This window comes from Podarcis melisellensis (genome assembly GCF_964234715.1).
Source record: "Podarcis melisellensis genome assembly, chromosome: Z".
In the NCBI taxonomy this organism is placed as follows: domain Eukaryota; kingdom Metazoa; phylum Chordata; class Lepidosauria; order Squamata; family Lacertidae; genus Podarcis; species Podarcis melisellensis.
The window spans coordinates 1,658,552-1,671,616 of NC_138547.1; the positions used below are offsets into that span (position 1 = coordinate 1,658,552).

The window sequence follows — 13,065 nt, forward strand, 5'->3', positions numbered from 1 at the left end:
TTCAAAGCAACGGCCTTGTGACACCAAGGAAAGAGAATGCTCTTGGTTGGGGGCTCTTACTTTGTGCAACAAAAACGGGAGCTGTCTCTGGAAGGAGGGGGGGGACAGGGAGGCCCCACGTTCACTTCCAGTTGTTCTAATACTGTCTTGGGTAGCTTGTTCACAAGGCACTATAGGCCACTGCATTGCGGTTCATCCTTGGCAATCAGCTGCAGTTCACTGGAGTATTAGTTCTGGTAATGCCTCAGCAAGTAGGGAGGGATACCCTGTGTTCTAGCAAAGTGAAGGCTCTGCTTATCACTGGATTCTGGAGATGTGTGTGGTATTAGTCAGAACAAGCACAGAAGGGCTTGCTCCCAGTCTTCATCCAACCCTGTTCTGTCTCCATGCCACTGCTTGACTAATGACCAATGCAAGGTTTGTGCTGAGTTCCTAACCCTGAATTTTGCTCAGCTTCTCCCTGTACGTAGACAAACAGTGCAGGCATCAGGTGCTTCTGGTCAAGTAGACAGCAGGCCTTCGGCCCCTGAAACACTCCTCACTGTGTTCTTCCGCTGCTGGCTAACCGTTCACCGATTACATGTCGCCCCAGCACAGAAGGCCCAGTGGAGCAACAGGGAATCTGACTCTCTTGCCTGTTAGTTATGCTGCAAGGAGGGACCAGATGAAGCCACACCTGAGAAGCGCCATGGGGAGTGAGTCGCTGCAGTCTTGAGTTCATGGGCACACAGCCGCCACTTCCTTGGCATTCAGATCAGCCGCTCCAGTGGTGGCAGCTTGATGACGTTCCACATTTCCACTCGAGCCCCATCCTTCTCCTGCCGGCTGGGGCTGTAGGTTCCTTGGGTGGCCCTCCTCTTCTTCATGGCAACCATGGAGAGGCCGAAGAGGGTGATAAGCACTGCGCCCCCAGCTGCTCCCACGGTGCCTACCAGCGTGGAGCTGCTGACTTGGGCCCAAGCTGGTCGCTGTGGTGGAACAAGATGCAGTGGCATTTCAGACAAGGTGAAACCCTGCAATCACTGGGCAGGGTCTGTACATCACTTGGTAAACTACAGGTGAGCATCCCTGAGCCAGGAAGCCAACCAAGCAGCTTTACAGTTACCACTTGAGACGGTGGCAGCAGCATGGGAGCCAGAGGGCTATTAATGAGTCTCAATCTCAAGTGGGTGGGTGGGCAGGAAGGGAGAGAGAGAGAGAGAGGACCTGCCCCCCACATGTCCGTATGCAGGCTCTGTTGCTGCTTTTTCACTGCACCTGGCTTCTGCCGTTACTGAATCCTTAAGGGGCCACAATCCCTTCTCCATCCCACAGCCTTCCTCCCACACCATTTGGCAAGAAGAACTGAATAAGCACACACAAACATTCACCATCTCCATCACTAGCACCACCAACAAATGGTACCTGTGGGAATGTCAAGAGAGTCCACCCTCAAAGGGGGCTGTTTTATAAAACGAGTTGGTTTGTGCAAATGTTCTCAGTGGCTTCTGAGAAGTCTCTCCACCCCTTGGAGCCATGTCTGACAGGGAGGCAGGATCGGAGGTGCTGTTTCTGTTGAAGGTTGGCTGGTGTTGGTGCTGGTCTTGGGAAAACGCCCCCGCCCCCCTCGGCATAATCGGGCAGAGGCAGCCTGCAGTTCTGCCTGTGAGAACAGCATTTTGCAAGGGAGGCCTTTGGGCAGGCTCCTCCTTGAGCCGAGGGATGGGCGGGGAAGGGGGCAAGGGGGATGCCTAACTGCTGCCTCTGGGAAAGAGCCACAGAGAGTGGGATGGGGAGCCTCTGGCATTCCCAGGTGCACCTGTGGCCCAGCCACTCACGCGCTTGCAACTCCACTGCGCTTGAGGAGCTTGGTGAGGTGGGCGAGCAGGTGCACAGCCCGGGACAAGCCCAGCACCTCAGTGCCAGCCTTGCCAAGGCAGCCCTTTGCCTCGCTAGAGCAGGGCCTATATTAAGCGCTCCTCCGGCGGCACCTTGAGCACACTGTCCATCTCCAGGCGAGCTCCTGCCACCTCCTGCTGGCTTGGGCTGTAGGTCCCCTCAGACTGGCGCCTCTTCCGGGCCGTGAGGATCATAAGCACGAAGATAATAATGAGTAGCAGCAAGCAACCACAGGCTACTGGCACCGCTACTTCAATTAATGGGAATGGGAAGAGAGCACCTGGAGTCCCCCTCTGCAAGAGAAATTAACGGAAAAAGAATGAGCCTTCGACAGGCAGTGGGGGGGTTGCTTGGCAGCTGTGTGGCACTTGAGAGGGGAAGGAAGGGGTGCATGCTGTCCCCCAGGTCAGTGTTAAAAGTAGGCCAAGGCTCAGGAACAAAATGTCAGTAGTCAGGGATATGGAGAAAGGGGCTGGATTTCTGGCTGCAGAAAGCAGGCACTAGAACTCCCTCTAGGAGGGAGGCATAGCTAGGATCCAATTGGCTGCAATCCCTGCCAATTCAAAAATGCTAGCAGCCTGCAGCTCTGACCTATCACAAGTGTGGGTAGAAAGGACATGCAGCCCCAAACATCAACCATGCACAGACGCAGGTGTGGGGAGTATGGTAGCCTCGGCCCTCGGGAGGTACTCCTTTGGGACAATTTGTCATATGGGACAAATATGACAAATTGGGACAATTTGTCATATGGGAACACTTCCCTGTTCCTGTTACGAGTGTTGAGCAGGGTGGTTAGTAGGAAGCACCAATTGCCTGTGCAAGATTTTCTCCAGATCAGCAGCAAGAAATCTAATCTCACAACATGCACACCTTATCAATGTCTGGTCCCCTTCCAGGGTGGCTGTCCGGCTGACGCATCCCCAGCCAGGGAACTTGCATGCAGATGCTGTCCATGGCAGAACAGGAAAAGCAGCCACTTAGAGCTCAGAGCTTACTCACAGAACTGTTTCGGGGACACAAGATTAGCATAAGCCTTACTAAAAACAGCAGTGTGTCAGCTCAGCAGCTAAGACGCTTGCTGGCCAAGCCACTGCTACCTTCCCAGAGAGAAACCAGGAGGGAGATTTGTAAGCAGGTAATTGGGTGGATTCTGAGCTCCTAAGCCTTGCAATTGGATATATCAGATGTGTTGTGCAATTGGAATAGGGTTTGGCTATATTAGAGGGCAGTTTAAGCAAGCAGCTTCTCCACCCTGGCGTGGGGCCAGCGGATTGCAGCTCAAAACCTTTTATCTGCTGCACTTAACAAGGTGGAGCATGTTCTGTGTTAGATTTCAGGAGGCTCTGTCCCACCAGACAGCATCACAATGGGGCGAAGGGGCCAGGCCGCGGAGGGTGCACTGTTCAGAGCCAGGCACACAGGTTAGTTGTGGTCTAGAACCGAAAGAGAAGAGGCAGCAGAGCAAGCATCAACATGCAGGAAGCCCACGGGAAGGGACCAGCGCCAAGACCCCTGGAGGCAGTGGGGCTGCTGCCTCAGACTCAGGCATGCAAAGGCTTCTAAACAAAGGGGTTGTTTAGAAGCATCAGTCGGAGGAGGCAGAGCTGCAACAGCAACAGCAGAGAGCCTGTCTCCCCTGCAGACATGCAATGGCATTAAGGGCAGGTTCATGCAGTCAAGGTTAGTATGTTACCAGTCCCCAGTCACCCACATGCAACCACATTCCATGCAAGGAGGAGCATGCAGGGCAGGCAAAGAGAAGCCCACCCAACGCAGACTTATTCCCCTGTCTGCTGAGCAAAGCATCAAGTATCTCTCTCCCACCACAAGCAAACAGCATGCTCGGTTAGGGTATTTTAAAATTCATATAGATTTCCTGGCCCTCGACACATACAGGCACAGACCCCTCTCCCCAGGGCAGACACTGTGCTTCTCTGCCCCTCTTCACCTCCTGGGGACCCTGTTCCCTCACACTTCATCACTGACCTATGCCCCCACCCCAATAATACTTAAAACTTTCTGAATTCCACAACCATCCAAAAATTGTGCAGGGAATATGCTAATGGGAGTTATTTGATTGCATTTTCATAGAACCATAGAGTTGGGAGGGTCCTGAAGGTCATCTAGTCCAACCCCCTGCAAGGCAGGAATCTCGGCTAAATAGTTGATGACAGTTGACTATCGAACCTCTGCTTCAAACCTCCAAGGACAGAGAGAGAGCATTTTGGCCCGATGTTTAAAATAAGTTCTGAGTGCAAATGCTGAACTCTCCTGGTGCAAGAGTTGTGGGGAGGAGACCCAGTGCCCCCCACCCTGCCTCTGAATCCGACCAGGATTTTTAAACAGTTCCTTTCCCTCTCGGCCAAACTGCCTTAGCCTTAAGAGACAAAAGCCTGACCCACCACTACGCACAGGAAGCATTGGCTTACGTCAATGTCGCATCGCTCCCCAGTGTAGCTGGCACTGCACACACATCGATACCGGTTTACGGAATCCTGGCAGGTCCCCCCATTCTGGCAGGGATTGGGGTCGCAGTCATTGATGTTGATCTGGCATCTGCAAAAGAAATTGGCAAGAGTCAGCCTCAACCCAAAAGAAATGATGGCATTACAATAGGCACCTGGAGGGGAGGGGAGGGGTTGCTTTGGGGCTCTGCCTCTTCAGTGGGTGAACTTAGCAAGCTGGAGAGGTACTAAGCTAACTGTACTGAAAGGGCCGGCCCTGTGGAAGACACAGCTGCCATGGTGGGCTTTGTACTCTAAGCAGTGCCTGCGTAGAAACAGCCGGAGGTCTCTTTTCCTTAAAGGCACCAAAAGCTGAAAAACTCAGTTTCCCACTTCCTGCTTGCTCCCATCTGTGGGCTCCAGCCCTCCCACAGGTCCAGCTGGCTTACTGGTCATCTTAGGGTGGTTTGCTCTTCTTGGTGCAATAAAGACAGGCCAACTGTGTGCTTTGTGTGAGTCTCTCATGGCAATAGTCTCTACACACAACAAAGAGACCCAAATATATCCAAACAGTATCTATACAGTGGTGCCTCGCAAGACGAAATTAATTCGTTCCGCAAGTCTTTTCGTCTTGCGAGTTTTTCATCTTGCAAAGCACGGTTTCCCATAGGAATGCATTAAAAATCAATTAATGCGTTCCTATGGAAACCGAACCGCCTTCAGACCAGGTCTGGGGACAGTCTGTCCCCCGACCTCTTCTGAAGGCTGGCAGGGGGCAAAAGTCTTTGCTCCCCCCCCCCCCGCCTGCCTTCAAAAGCCGTCCGGGATAGCGGGAAGCGCTTCCCTGCTATCCCGGACCGCTTTTAAAATGCTGGCGGTGGGGAGCAAAGCCTTTCGCCCCCGCCGGCCTTCCTGGACCTCTTCTGAAGTCCGGAGGGGGGGGGGGAGGCTTTGCTCCCCACTGCCAGCATTTAAAAGAGGTCCCCGGAGATTTCCCTATGGGCTTTCGTCTTGCGATGCAAGCCCATAGGGAAAATCGTCTAGCGAAGCGTCGCAAAAACCGAAAAACCCTTTCGTCTTGCGGGTTTTTCGTCTTGCGAGGCATTCGTCTTGCGGGTCAACACTGTACTGCACTCACACATTTATAACCACATCCTTAGTCTTGTGGAGACTTTCAGGCAGCTTGCATTTTATATAGAAGCACAGTTTGGTACCCAAAAGCAAATTTTCTATAAAGGAAGACTGAGTAAGTGTGACTTGAACCTATTTCTCAATGATTTTTGGAGAACCAGAGCATTGATTGAAAGTGAGATCTGATAAAGATCTTTCCTCTAAGGCAGTGGTTTTCTACCAGTGTGTCATGGCCCCCTGGGGTGCCTTGAAGGATGGTCAGGGGTGCGGTGGGCAACCCTGGCCTCCTTCCTTCCTTCCTTCCTTCCTTCCTTCCTTCCTTCCTTCCTTCCTTCCCTCCCTCCCTCCCTCCCTTCTCTGATGCCCTCTTGCCTCTCTGCCTCCCCAAGGCTTGCGCAGCTGTTTGTTGCAGCAGCCCTGGCTTCAAGCTCCCCAGGCGAGCTCTGGGGCTGGCCAGGGGGTGCTTCCCCAGCCCCTGTGGGGCAGTGTGAGGAGCCATCTCTCTTTGGGGCAGGGGGGGCAGCTCAGAGACCAGAGACAGCAGCTGCCCAGAGGACTCCCAGGGAGAGGGGAGAGGAGAGGAGGCTGAGGGAACACTCCACAAGGGAGGGTGTTCGAAAAAGGGTGAGGGGCTGCCAGCTCTGCAGGCAAGGGGGGATGTAAGTAGGCCCCTAAGACCCACAAAGAATGGAGTTGGTCAAGGGAGCCGTGGACTCAAGGTTGAAAACCTCTGCTCTAAGGAATCAGAAGCTATAGCCTATTTGCAGGAACAAGAGAGACTCCTCACTGAAATGAGGTTGTTGGGAATTTCTGGTTTCAATTGCCTTTTGATATTCTGTATGCAGTTGTAGGTGGGATGTGGGTGGCGCTGTGGGTTAAACCACAGAGCCTAGGATTTGCCGATCAGAAGGTCAGCGGTTCGAATCCCCACGACGGGCTGAGCTCCCATTGCTCCGTCCCTGCTCCTGCCAACCTAGCAGTTCGAAAGCACATCAAAGTGCAAGTACAGCAATAGGTACCACTCTGGCGGGAAGGTAAACGGCGTTTCCGTGCACTGCTCTGGTTCGCCAGAAGTGGCTTAGTCATGCTGGCCACATGACCCGGAAGCTGTACACCGGCTCCCTTGGCCTATAGAGCGAGATGAGCGCCGCAACCCCAGAGTCGGTCACAACTGGACCTAATAGTCAGGGGTCCCTTTACCTTTACCTATGCCAGTGTTTCCCAACCTTGTGCCTCCAGCTGTTTTTGAACTACAATTCCCATCATCCCTGACCACTGGTCTTGCTAGCTAGGGATGATGGGAGTTGTAGGCCAAAAACATCTGGAGGCCCAAGGTTGGGAAACACTGACCTATGCAGTTGTAAACTCAGTATTATATAGATATTATTTGGATACATAGAGGGTTGTTTTTAAAGGGTAATACAATGAGAATGCATTCTGTGAAAACAGCCAAGCTGCTCTTTTGAAGAAACCAGTTGCTGGGCTCCTTGGGCCACTGGCCTGGCCTGCAATGGGGAACTCTGGTCCTACCTTCTGCCTGTGTAGCCTGGCTTGCAGGTGCAGTTGGCTCCCCAGACGCCACTCATGCACTTGCCGCCATTCAGGCAGGTGAAGTTCTTCCCGCATTGCTCAGGTGGGTACGGCCACCTGGTTGGAAGAAGAAGAAGAAGATTGTAAGCATACATACAGCATACATTTTCTAAGTTTGTTTAAAAGGGGGAAGGACTTTTAATGAAATCAAAACAAACACTGGCAGTGCCGGCACATCTGCACTTGTAATAGATACAAGAAATAGATGCACTTTGGCCATGCCCACTTTGATCCTGGGGCTGTGCTTGGCCGCCCCTGCCCTGATGCCCAGGAAGGCTTGGGACGAGACTATCCAAGAGGCTGCCATGTCCCATCTGCATCTGTCTGACCCCACAAGGTCCTTCCAGAGGTCAAATGCAGTGAGGCAGGCAAGCCTTCTCTTCCCAGGGAAGCTCAGTTCCTGTCACCAGCTTCACAGCCCTTTCAGTGCCAGGCAGGGGCCTCTTGGTCCACCCAGGCTTCTTGAGAGACTTGGGCAATCCAGACCTCTGATTTGCATTTCGGAGGTGCAGCAGGTCCTGTTTCATTGCAACTCAAAGGGCTTCAGCTCAGTGACTGAGACCTGCTTTGCATGCTGAAGGTCTCAGGTCCAACCCCCACTGTCACCTCCAGGTGGGAGAGACTCTTGCCTGGAGCCCCAAAGAGACTCCGACAGGCTAAACTACAGGTGAAACTCGAAAAATTAGAATATTGTGGAAAAGTTCCTTTCTTTCAGTAATTCAACTTAAAAGGTGAAATTAATATATGAGATTGACTCATGAAATGCCAAGTAAGACAGGTCAAGCCTTGATTTGTTACAATTGTGATGATCATGGCGTACAGCTGATGAAAACCCCAAATGAACCATCTCAGAATATTAGAATATTCAATGAAATCAGCAAAACAAGGATTGCAAATGGAGCAAGATTGGACCTCGGAGAAGTAGAAGCAGATCTCACTTCACATGTCCTGAGTCGATCTCATATATTAGTTTCACCTTTTAAGTTGAATTACTGAAAGAAATGGAACTTTTCCATGCTATAAGCCTGCTTCCTAAACATGCCAGGTCTCTCTCGTATTTTAATGGTTTCTTGTTTTGATTTAAGGTTTTCTTTTACTTGTTTATCACGAGCTGCTTAGGGAACGTTTTGCTGTGGAGCAGCGTGCAAAAGGCATCAGTAAAGAAACAGTGTATTGGTTATTAACTGTAGTGCAGTAATCTCCCTTCTGTCTCAACTGCAGCAGCCACTACGGAAAAATTATCTTAATGCTCTAGATTGAAGTGTATGCCCTGTGGACGCGAGCTTAATCTGCAGCACAGAAGATTTCCCAAAAGTCTGTTTTGATGCCATGTGGATGACTGCATGCAAAACTCAACATCTGCACATTTGCCCTGGAAGACAACAATTTGCTTGGTAATTGTGTTTAAATATAAATAAAAACAGAGAAACAAACAGCTTGCTTCAGGCTAATCTTCCCAGCACCATCCCTGGAAGCCCTGCTCCCTCCAGCAGCACCCTTAGGGGGCAGGGGGCGGGGGGGGGGGACACCTACTCGCAGTGAGGGCCTGTGTACTGTGGGGGACACTTGCAGGAGTAGCTGTAGACCCCATCCACACAGGTGCCACCATTCTGGCACTGGTGCCTAATGCAGTCGTCCACGTTGATGTGGCAGCGCTTCCCAATGTAGCCCTTCTCGCAGTTGCACTGGAAATCAGCCACTTCATCTATGCAGGTGCCGTGGAGGCAGGGGCTGGACTTGCAGTCGTCAATGTTGGCCTCGCACAGAGGCCCCTCCCACCCAGGGCTGCAGGCGCAGCTGAAGGTGTTGAAGAGGTCCTGGCAGGTCCCCTGGTGGAGGCACGGGCTGGAGGCACAGACGTCTTGCCCCTGGCAGCCAAGAAGGGTTGCCCGGCTGTTTGTCTGCAGGAACTGTTCTGGCTGTGGGTACGCGGTGGGGGCAGCCAGTGGCAGAAGCACTCCACCCACATCTGCGTGCCCAAGGCAGCCGGTGAAGTTTTCAGCCAGGACAATGAGTGCGTTGCTCTTCAGGAAGTCCAGGTTCCCAGCATTGCCCTGGAGGGTTGTGTTGACGGACCCATCCAGACAAAGCTGCCATCTTGACGAGAGAGCCAAGGGATCTTCCATGGACAGCGAAAGCGTGTGCCAGGCGCCATCTGAGACTGGCACCTGGCTGAGGAGGTTTGCCCCCTCAACGCCGTTCCCACTCCTGATCTCTACCAGCAGAGAGGAGTTCTGGATGGCCACCAGGAGGGTATCCACAGCCACCACGGCCCGCAGCAAGATGCTGTCTTGGTCCCTTGTTCTGAAGTCCAGGCGGAGGCTATGGAGGGCTCTGGTGATGGACGCGTTGGCTGTGAATTCAGCTGCGTCGTGCTCATGGAACGTGGCCATGGCCAGACCTGCAAGGAGGAGAAGGTGAACATGGCAGTCAGAGGAGGCAGGTCGGGGGGGGGGCCTCCAATGAAAATAACAAGGATCCCCATTTGAAGGTATCTTCCAAGAGAGAGCAACACTGACTATCCCTGTGTACTGAGGAGCATCACTGTCTATATCTCTCTTGGTGCCAATCCTAGCCACCACTTTCATGACACATGCATGAGGCCACTAAAGAAGGATGTGTTGCCCCCTGAAACAAACTTCCATGGCAAATTTGTGGTCTGTTGAAGGCAGTGTGCCTCTAAACACCCGCTGCTCAGAATCACAAGTGGGAAGGGCTGCGTTGTGCTCATCTCCTGCTTGCGGACTTCCTGCTGGGGCAAAGGGTCCACCACTGAGAACAGGAAGCTCTTTGCTCTGACCCAGCAGGCTCTTGTGTTCTCGCCCACAGTGAGCATTTTAAAGGATGGGGGGGGGTATGGGTGGAACAGGGATATTTACCTGCATTAGTCACTGTGAAGGGTGGGGAGATTTTAGTCCACAGCTGATACGATCTGCAATTAGGGGCTTTATTGTGATTTGCAGATTTGTCTTATGATTGGTTTTATCTCATGCAGTTTCAGATACTCTTATGCTTATTGTATTCTGTATTTGAACTGCTTTTGAATTGTTGTTGGAAACCCCAGAAAAGGAGAGTGCTGTTGCACTCTTCCTGCTGTCCTACAGACCTCTGGTTGGCCACTGTGAAAATAGGATGCTGGACTAAATGGGCCTTGGGCCTGATCCAGCATGCTACTCTTACGTTCTTATAAATTCTTTAAATGAATGATAGAAAAGGGGAGGCTCTTGCGCCTCTTGCTTCAGGTTCTCTTTGTCCCTTGCATGATGCTTACAGACATAGCCAGAAGGGACATCCACGCAGGTTGTGGCTTGAGGACACAGCTCACTCCTGCACCAGACTCTCTCGTGACAGCGCTTGCCTGTGAAGTTGGCTGGGCAGCTGCAGCTGAAGTCATTCCATGTGACGGTGCACTGGCCGCCATTGAGGCATGGCCCAGACTGAAAGACAAGAAAGGAGCCTGGTCAGAGGAGGAGGAGGAACAGGGTCCACTCTTCCTTTTGCTTTGGAGAGACATGCATTGCTGGGGGTCTGAGGGGCAGGGGGAAGGCTAGCAGATTTGGATGAGGAATGCCTGGGAGCCGTAGTTGCCGTTGGATGAAAACGGTGGGATGCATGGCTAGCAACTGAATTTCCAACCCTGGCTAGAAGGTGTCTAGCTCGGTGGTAGTGCTAGGAGGTCCCAGGTTCTCTCCCTGGCATCGCCAGGTGGGGTCTGAGTGCCTCCTCTCTGTAACCCTGCAGAGCCCCTGGCAGTCAGCATAGATCATAGTGAGCTACATGGAGAAATGGCAGTTTCTCACGCTTACGCTCGACTTTTCTGCTATTTTCACTTTCTCGCCACCCACATCTGCCTCTTTGTGCTTTTCTTTTCTGCTGCAAGCAGGACTCTGGTGGCAGCTTTGGTGGTGTGAGGGAGGGCATTGTGCTCAGGATACCGTCTCTAAGGTTTTCTGCTCCCTCCCCATTTGTAACAACTGGAAAGCTGGCACTTGGCTTCTCGTTTGCACTGGGTGCTTTAGGAGAGGTCTGAGGCCAAGTTATCATCGAGTGGAATTGATCTAGTCTGGGGGAATCTCTCTTTGTACTAATGAGCTGGATGCTTTTAAGCTGCATAAAGATGGAGCATTGTCCCTCTGTAACTTACTACAGAGAAAGAGAAGTGGTGGCCGGGGGGGCGGGTCCCCTGCATCTGTGTGTCTCCGTGTAGGTGGTGCACTGGGTAGGCCAGCACTGGATCAAATTTCCCCCTGCCAAACAAGCCTTCTTTCAAGACCTCTGTGTGTGCAAGAGGTGCCTTTAGCCCCAAGCCAATTCAAGACAGAAAGGTTGCAATGCATGCATGTAGTTGCCCTTGTGGCAGAAGATGCTCATCTGAGGGCCAAGCGAGGGAATGAGAAGCTGGATGGGGACAAAGAGAGAGAGAGACCATGAGCACATGCTGAATAGAGGAGAGAGGCAAAGGACAGTCCATACTCCACCTTGCCAGGTTAATGCTGTTACTCCTGCCTGCCCAATGCCTGGTCCTTTGACAGCGTAAGGAGGAAGAACATAGGAAGGAAATGCTGGAAACATGTAAGCTTCTAGACCACCCTTCACCAGCCTGGTTTGCTGGGGTTGATGGGAATTGTAGTCCAAAACAGCTGGGGGGAACCAGGTTAGCAAAGGCTATCTAAGGTGACCCCCCCCTTGGCATTCACCTCCATGCCAAGCCAATGCTAAGGCAAGAGCAACAGTGAAGTGGTGGTAACAGCCCTGCATGAGCTACTGTGCAGGCCTTTCCTCTGGCAAACTGGTACTCACTGCCCCTCTTGCTTAGGTGTGTCATGGAAAAAGAGGTGGGGGAGATGCCTTGCATGCAGAAGGTCCCAGTGAACTTCTCAGCATCTCCAGGTAGGGCTTGGCATGCCCACCTGTCTGAAACCCTAGAAAGAGACTGCAAGTCTGTGTCCACAACACTGAGCTAAATAGACTTATTGAACAGCAGCTTCCTCTGCTGCTCTTGCAGGAAGACCATAGACGGAGAACATGCTTTGCACCCAGAAGGTCCAGGTTCCATCTCCAGCATCTCCAAGTAAGGCTAAGAAGGACACCTGTCTGAAACCCTGGAGACCTGCTGTCAGCCAGAGTAGACAACACTGGTCTAGATGGTCTGGCTCAAGATAAGGTTGCTTCCTTTGCTACTCTGTCGCTGGGGAGGAAACTGGTAGAGCAATTGTGCACCAATTCTTCTGGGCTCTGCTTTGCATGCACTCATTAGCCCATTTGCAATCTCTCTACAGCTCATTTATATCAGGTAGTTGGAACAGAAACGGAACAGAACTCACTTCCACAGTGGCCAAGCAGATGCCTCTGGGAAGCCCACAAACAGAACCTCAGTACAACAGCAGCTCCCACAGTTTAGATTTGTCCCAGAAACTGGTACTGAGGCATACTGCCTCTGACAGGAGAGGCAGGACACAGCCATCATGGCTACTAGCCAATGATTAGCCTTATTCTCCTGCGTGAATTTGTCCCGTCCTCTTTTGAAGCCACCCAAGTTGGTGACCATCACAGCCTCTTGCAGTGGAAGGTTCACAGTTTAAGAAAGAAATACTTTTGTTGGTCCTGAATCTTCCAACATTTGGTTTCCTTGGACATCCATAAGACTTTTGAGAGAGGAAAAATGCATCTCTATCTGCTTTCTACACATCACACATACTTTGTACACCTCTGTCATGTGTGTTCCTCACGGTTTCTTGCCTTCTCTCTAAACTATAAACAAAAAGAAATGTCATAACTTTGCTGTCTGGCAAAAGTAAACCCCATTTCACACGCCTCCTATGGAATTTGTTCCATGGGTTGCTTGGATGGCCCTAATATAGTTGTCTTCTCAAGGTGTGACTCCCCGGCAGGATACCTCCAGTTGCCAGCTGTTGGAGGCGTATCCTGCTTGTGGGCTTGCAAGGGAATGCTGGTGGCCACTTGAGGAAACCATCACCGAGCTCGTTAGGCCTCCTTCTGCCCTTCAGTTCACAGGGGTACA

At 51.9% G+C, this 13,065-nt stretch overlaps 1 protein-coding gene across 1 annotated transcript in view; it reads right to left on the reverse strand.

Annotated features, from left to right (window-relative positions):
- Positions 1-1,413: 1,413 nt before the first annotated feature.
- CRB2 (crumbs cell polarity complex component 2) overlaps positions 1,414-13,065 on the reverse strand; it is a 70,065-nt gene continuing 58,413 nt past the window's right edge. Inside the window, exons 9-13 of the mRNA XM_081896296.1 lie at positions 10,315-10,480; positions 8,577-9,444; positions 6,984-7,100; positions 4,308-4,434; positions 1,414-2,171 (exon numbers count right to left, since the gene is read on the reverse strand). Of these exons, the coding sequence (XP_081752422.1) occupies positions 1,944-2,171; positions 4,308-4,434; positions 6,984-7,100; positions 8,577-9,444; positions 10,315-10,480 (1,506 nt within the window). The 3' untranslated portion in view covers positions 1,414-1,943. The remainder of the gene's footprint in view (positions 2,172-4,307; positions 4,435-6,983; positions 7,101-8,576; positions 9,445-10,314; positions 10,481-13,065) is intronic.